We start from the raw sequence: 7,948 nt of genomic DNA on the forward strand, positions 1-7,948 counted from the left end.
CTAAGTCATAATGAGCCACCAAAGCTAAGATAATCCTTAAAGAGTCTTTTCTAGAAATTGATGAAAAAGTCTCTTTGTAATCAACTCCATCTTTTTTAGTAAAACCTTCGGCAACAAGATGAGCCTCGTAGCGTTCAAGATTGCCATGAGAATCATGCTTAGTCTTCAAGACCCATTTATACCCAATTCTCTTGCATCCCTTAGGTAATTCCACAAGGCCTCATACTTTATTTTGTTCCATTGATTTAAGCTCATCGTTCATGGTGTATAATCATTTATCAGCATTATCACCATTAATGGCTTGTGAGAAAGAAGCTGGATCATTAGCAACACTCAAGTCATTTTTTGAATCTTGTAAATACACCACATAGTCATTAGAAATAGTAGATTTTCTTTCTCTTTAAGACCTTCTTAATGCCATTTTTTATGGTTGTGCTATTATCGGCTCCTCATTAACAATGGGATTAATGAGCTGAGTTCTTGTTCTTCTTGATTATTATTTAGTCCAACAATAACAGGATCAATAATTTGTTGTTCCTATTGATTGCGATTAAGCTCAATAACATTTGAAATAACAACTTTAGAAGTAGAAGTACAAGTTGAAGGAACTTGTATTCTTACTTCTTTAATCTCCACATTTTGTGAAGTTGTATTTCCACTGGTCTCACCATTCTTAATGAACTGTGCATTGCCAGTTTCAATTATTACTGTACTATGAGTAGGACAATAAAATCTATACCCCTTTGATTTTTCTGGATAACCAATGAAATATCCACTGATTGTTCTTGCATCTAGTTTCTTTTCTTGCGGATTATAAACTCTTATTTCTGCTTGACATCCCCAAACATGTAGATGTCTTAAACTATATTTTCTCCTAGTCCATAACTCAAAAGGAGTTTTAGGAACAACCTTACTAGGAACCCTATTTAACACATACATAGAAGTTTTTAAAGCATACATCCACAATGATATAGGTAAAGATGCATTACACATTATTGTCTTAACCATTTCTATTAAAGTACGACTTCGCCTTTCTGATACACCATTTTGTTGAGGTGTACCTGGCATTGTGTATTGATCACATATGCCACATTTTTTAAAGAATTTAGCAAATAGACCTGGGTTTCGTCCTCTTTCATTGTATTTTCTATAGTATTCACCACCTCTATCAAATCTAACAATTTTACCTTTTTATCCAACAGTCTTTCAACTTCATTTATATAAATTTCTAAAGCATTAACTGCTTGAGATTTATCATAAAGTAGATAAGCATAGTCATAACGTGAATAATGAATAATAAATGTGATAAAATATTTTTCTTTATTGAACGAATTTACATCAAAGGATCCACATATGTCAGTGTGTATAATTTTAAGAAGTTGGATATTTTTTGTGGCTCCTTTCTTTGTGTGTTTTGTTTGCTTTCCTTTAATACAATCAACACAAATATTAAGATTAGTGAAATCCAAATTTGGAAGGATGTCATTCTTTATCAATCTATCCATTCTTTTTTCGAAAATGTGCCTAAACGTTATGCCACAAGTAAGCTGAACGTTCATTCACTAAACCACGTTTAGTGCCAACTTTATGATGCAAAGTCATAAGTGATTCAGCATATAAATCATCAAGATTAAATTTATATAAACTATTAAAAAGTATGCCAGATCCAATCATATAGTTGCATTTAAACAAATTGAAATAACTATTATGGAAATTAAAAGAGTATCCAACAACATCAAGTAGTTTAGATCAAGAATCTAAATTCCTAGAAATACTTGGTACATAAAAAGTATCTAGCAAATCTAAATGATGTCCAGTATTGAGAATCAACCGATAAGTCCCAACAGCTTCTACTCGAGCTTTATCTTTAACTTCCATGTAGACAAAATTTTCATTTAGCCTTTTGGTTCTAGTTGTAAGAAATCCCTGCATCGATTTAGAAACATGAATTGTACCTCCAGAATCAATCCTCCATGTATTACGAGAAACTTCAATTAAGTTTGATTCAATACATACATAAGCATAATTAAGCTTATTACCTTTCTTTTCAAACCAAGCCTTCTTCTTTGGACAATCAATTTGGAAGTGTCTATGTTTCTTGCAAAAATGACACTTGTCTTTCTTCTGGATTTTGGAAAAGGACTCAACAGTCTTTAATGGTCCTTTTCCCTTCCCTTTCCCCTTTTTCCATGCTTCTTTTCAATTTTCTTTCCAACTCATTGATGGTTCAAGTAATAGATAGAGTGATTTTCTTGATTTTGATTTTCTTGATTTTAAGTCTAGTTTCCACTTGAACCACTACCAGAAACACTAGAGTTTATCACAGGAAGATACTCACGAAAAAGAAATAATAGTAGCAAATTTGCGTGACTGCGATAATCACTTACAACGTCTTGCGTCTTTGTGGCCAAATTATGCGGAGGTTTTTTTACGTTCTTGTTTATCCGTAGCCAACTTGAGCTGCACTCTTTCAGTTGCCACAGATCTAATGCTCACTGTAGCAAAATCAAACCTCTCCACCTCCAAATTCGATGCATCTATCAATGAGTGTTTCCCTCCATCCCTTTCAAAAATTTTATAATCAATTTCTACTTTTCTCAAATTTAAACCCTAGTAATAAATTCACATTTTCAAGTGCATGCTTACCCAGTTTACGATCGTTGGTTTCTTCTCTCTCCTTCCCAGTGCTGTCATTTTCAATTGATAAGGTATGTATTAGTTGGAATAGTATAAAAAGAGTACATGATTATAGCTCTAACTAATTGAGAATGAATGTTAAAAGTATAAAATTCATGTGAATTAAGCACTGGAATAGTATAAAATTCATGATAAAAGTAGTACATTTTTTTGAACGTGTTCTTTCTGTCAAGATACAGTTACAGTGTCTAATTCACAATATGCATTAGTTAGAATAGTATAAAAAGACTACTTGCTTATAGTTCTAACTAATCATATACAAACAATTTAACTCATTCTTTCCATTTTTTTACTATGTACATTTTTTTGTCCATAGTCTTTCTGTCAAAATGCAGCTCCAATACTTAATTCAAAATATGCATTAGTTGGAAAAGTTCAAAAAGAGTACATGTTTATAGTTCTAATTCTATAAACTACTATGGTTAATTAGAATATTAACTAATTTAATTACTAATTAATAATTAAATTCATGTACGTCTAATAGTTGACAGTAATATATTTATGTCTATTTTGTATTTGTCCTTTGCTTTTAATCCATTACTTCCGATTTTACAGTTTTGTAAATCAACCAATTAATTTCAGTATTAACTCTTAGTTTTGATGGCTACTATTCTTTGCAAAAATTGTATGTATTTTAATTTATTTTGATAGGAAGGACGATTTGAATAGGGGTATGTAAAGTGAATCAAAATTAATGTTTTTATATGTTTTGCTTGAATTTACCTCTGTTTTAAATTGTTAAATGCTATAGTAGATACTATGTTATTTGGTTTGTTAACTGTCGGAGTTAATTTATAACAAGAAATTTTAAAGTCAAAATAACACCCTCCTGAAAAATCATGTCTATTAATTTTTTAATCGTTTATTAATTTATATGAATCTGATTAATTGCTTTAATTATAAAAAAAATTGACTAATTATGATTTTATTCATAATAAATTATGTACTATGTAAAAGACAGTGCTGGAGTCATGATGTTACTATTGGAATTCGGCCAAAGTTGGATAAAGTGACACTTCTTTAGGTTAATTTTGTAACACCCTAACTACCAAAGCTCACGCTTCCGGCTGCGCAACTCTGATAGATCGGACATTACGACGACACTTATACTATTTAATACTAAAATATGAGCCTGTTTAAATCTTTTTACCGCAATATCGCTCCCAAGATACTTCATTCGATAACGTACATCCATAGATATCATACAACTTACTGTAATAGGATACGTGAAGATAATCGCACCAGTGATTAATAACCGTCTTATGCCTCTTTTGAAAAACAACGGTTTTCAATAAAAATAAAGTCGAAAATCTTTTCTGAAAGAGGAACCGTTCAATTCTCAAAACATCAAAGCCTTTCAAAAAGGTTTATCTATACTGAACCAAAATAGCCTTTCATATCATATACCAAACCAAAACCACAAAACCGAAATCAACCATCGGTCCATCTCATTCCATCCACGGCCCTAGGCCCAAATAATCCAACCATCAACAAATCATAACAGTCCAATAGAGTCTCTGTAGCAATCACAAATAGGAAGATGCAAGCACAAACAAACAATTATTGCAAGTAGGACAATTAGCAGTTAATCACATAAGCAAACCACGTACAGTATGCACACCCAAACAATGTCACATAGATGCATATGATGCATGCCTGTCCCTAATGGCTGATGATATCATCTGTCGGTTACCAAGCCAACCCGACATGTCCGGTAGCTAACCCGGACACAGTCTCTCTGTTGCGCATTATTATCATTAGAGGTTACCTGCGCCCTGTCGCCATTAGAGGGTATCTGCGCCCTATCGCCATTAGAGGGTATCGATGCCCTGTCACCCTTACAACCAGAGAGAAAATACAAGCATTTTCACATACAACATTTATCTCAGCCATCCAGCTCACGGTTCAATCCAGAACCAGCCAATATTCATAATGATACACAGCCATTCCGGCCCATAACAAACAGCACTCCCGCCATTCAACATCATCAAATTCATAAAACCGGCATTTAAGCCATAAATCACTTTTCTTAAGCCATTTTACTTTGAAATCAAATTTTAACTCTTTTTAGCTTTGGCTTTAAAGATCTCATTTCTCAAATTATCTCAGGCTCATAAGCCAAATTTACTCAAAGTGAGTTCCCTTTTTAAAATAAAGCCACTCTCAGTATTCTCTTTCCAAAACTTCCAAAACCATGGCAAGTAAGGATTTATTTCAAAGTACTCAAAACCACCCATCCAACAATGGGATTTTATAACAAAAGCTTCTCGGCAGAGTCCCAAGTCTTTAGGGGAGAATAATAAAACTTAGTTCGCCAAATTCGTTTAAAATCTTTAAAACCTTGGCTTTCCGTTTTGAGTAATAAATTAGGATCTAAGCCAAACCGAGTCACGTAATCACTTACTTCTTTCAAAGTCGTTTCCTTTACTTAGGCAAAACCAACTTCAACCCCCATGATAAATTCTAGAACGTTTCAACTATTCAAAATTGTTTTAGTCTTGTAAGAATTCAAAATTCAAAGAGTACTTAAAACCTTTCTCAAAACATTTCAAAATGAAACATGTCAAGAGACATTCAAGTTCTTTCAAAGTCATTGAAACTTCTTTAATTGAAACCCCCAATTCAAATTCAGAGGCATAAATCCTTTTCACATTCAAACGACTTTAAAACACAAGTTTCATCTAAATAACCTTCTCCTGAAAGAGATACAAGGTCTTTCTTAAGAAGTAAGACTAAATCACAATTTCCGCTTTAATAACTCTTTTCAAAAGCACGAATCATCCTTTTCTTGATAATTCAAATAAAATAGTTGAATTCTTTAACTCAAAATTCTTCCAGACAATATTTCAATAAAGACTCGGATTTTATAGAAATTTCGGCAGCACCTCCCCTAAAACTTGGACTTTTGCCACCCGATTCGGGTCCCAACTAAATCGTTCCTCATTCCTTTTCAACAACACAAAACCAGAAATCAATTCAAAGCAAGCTAAATCCAACAATCGCCTCAGTGGCGTTCAGCAACAAATCATTTATCGAAACCAAATTAATTAAAGCAAACTCAGCTGAATTCAAAAGTGCATTTGACTTTTCACATCATCAAAATAATTGACTCAATTCAAACCAATCCTCAACGAATTCCATGAGCATAAGGAAGCACAACATTGAGCTTAGTCCAAGATAATTCTTTCATTACCCATATCTCAATCTTCTGGTCTTCAGTGAAGTTCAAGTAGGATATCCCAAGGCATCCAGCAAACAGCTTTAACAGCCGACGGGAACTGCCTGACGTTGGAAATGACACCATTGATAGATGCTTTTCGGCTAAGTCAAAGGAAACAATCACAAAATTCACTCCCATATCTTTAACGGCCAACCAATAAAGAATCCCATTACAAAATAGTGCACAATCAACTGTAACCAAATGGGGAGGAAGATGGCCAGACTCAATTTCTTTCTAAGAATTGGTTCTAACAGAGAAATACTCCCACTGACTCATCCTAGTGATACTAAATAATCATCACTAGATTCATCATAGCTAAGACCACCCCATAAATTATTTGACGAGCCAAAACCCATCCAACAAGGAGCATCAGGGTCAGCAACAGGGTACGACATTGATCTGTGAGAACCCGTTACAGGGTTCCACAGAAGGAGTGGAGCACCATGAACATGAATGCGCAACAGTATGAAGCCCCTGCATGAACCTAGAATACTAAGGCTGAAAAGACGACAACTTAGAGGAAGCTGAAGAGCGTAATCGCCGCGAATTGAAGCTTCAAGATCTACACAACGAGCTTCAGGAACCTCACTCGACAAGTACAAAAGCCTAGTGTTCTTATTGGCAGGTGCGGCATCAGTAGTATCGTAATGCAATTTTGCAAAACGTGACTCAGAAATCAGAGAAAGCCATTGTTTAGAGACGCACCTGAACTGAATTAGGGATTTTACCGGTAACCATAATAGGATTTTCTCCACCAATTCGAGAGGGAGAGCCTTAGCTTCAGCCTCAGCCTCGTGCTTCATCTTCTCAAACCTCGGAGGAGAGAGGAGAGAGACTGAATCTGACTAGGGGTTGAGGACTCTGGACGGGATTGAGCGGTGCTGGAGAAGCGGAGGAGAGTGTGCGACTGTGAGTGAGAAATGAAAAAGCACAAATTGAAATTAAACTTCATCCAAATTCACAAAAATTGCCATAGAGAAAAACAATAAAACAAAGTAAAATGGAACCTGAGTAGTTCGCAGGGGCAGAGACGAAACACAACAACGCAGAGAGACCGAAAAATGTGGTGCGGCAGCGGTAAAAGCAGTGGTCACGGTGCTGAGTGCAGACTGAAGCAGCGACAGACGGTAGTAGCTCCAGGGATTGGACGAGAACATGAACATTAGTGGGAAAAATCCTAGCAGAATTAAAAGGAAAGGGGAGAAGTGTAAAAAGCAAAACCGGAGGAGCAAAATTTTAATTATTATTTTTTTTCAAAAATAAAAAAATGGGTTCAATTTGTCAGAAATTATTTTTATTATGGAAAAACCATTGGTGTTTTGGGAGAATATTGGAGGGTGGGGTGATTTACCGGGTGATGGAGAACCCAGTCAACACGCAGGGGCGTGTTGACCCTGCTACGGAGCAACGTGTCTGCACCACGCAGGGGCGAAGTGACGCGGCGAGCATGCACGCTTCTAACACCACGCAAGGGCGAGGTGGAGCTGGCATCGCGGAGTTCCAATGTTCCTGCACCTCGGGGGCGTGCTGCAGCTGCTGCCATGCAGGGGACAGATTCCCCGGTAAACAGCAAGCGTGCCCTCTTCATGTTCTATATAAGGAGCCTTCTCCTCCAACTGCAACACAGAAAGAGTTAGTGAGAGGGTTTGAGGGCAACATTCTTAAGAAAGGGTGTTAGTGAGAGGGAAGAAGGGGGTTGCGAACTCATAAAGGGGAAGGGTGTTGCTGCTAGTGGAAAGGGTGAAAAAATAATAGGCAGTAAAAAAAGAAAAATATTATTTTGTATTTATTTTAAAAAATGGTTCGTAATTATAATGCTCCAGAGGAACATATTATAAATTATTTGGATCATTCCATATATGTAAGTTGGTAAATTATATTTTTATTGTGTATTTTATCTTTTATTTTTTGTTATTTAATATGTTAAAAAATAATTTTTTGTCAATTTTAAATTAATTTTCTAATATAAAAATACTAAAATAAAATATATATTATACTATACTATACGATATACTAAATTTTTTTTTGAAA

At 35.1% G+C, this 7,948-nt stretch overlaps 1 protein-coding gene across 1 annotated transcript; it reads right to left on the reverse strand.

Moving 5' to 3' along the window:
* Positions 1-6,189: 6,189 nt before the first annotated feature.
* LOC107483874 (F-box/kelch-repeat protein At3g23880-like) lies at positions 6,190-7,079 on the reverse strand. Its single transcript, XM_016104481.3, has 2 exons — positions 6,925-7,079; positions 6,190-6,824 (listed from the first exon to the last, which is right to left on the reverse strand). Exon 2 carries the CDS (start codon positions 6,718-6,720, stop codon positions 6,190-6,192), a length of 531 nt encoding a protein of 176 aa, XP_015959967.1. The 5' UTR covers positions 6,721-6,824; positions 6,925-7,079.
* Between the last annotated feature and the right edge of the window lie 869 nt (positions 7,080-7,948).

The sequence above is a fragment of the Arachis duranensis genome, chromosome 4 (genome assembly GCF_000817695.3).
Source record: "Arachis duranensis cultivar V14167 chromosome 4, aradu.V14167.gnm2.J7QH, whole genome shotgun sequence".
Lineage (NCBI taxonomy): Eukaryota > Viridiplantae > Streptophyta > Magnoliopsida > Fabales > Fabaceae > Arachis > Arachis duranensis.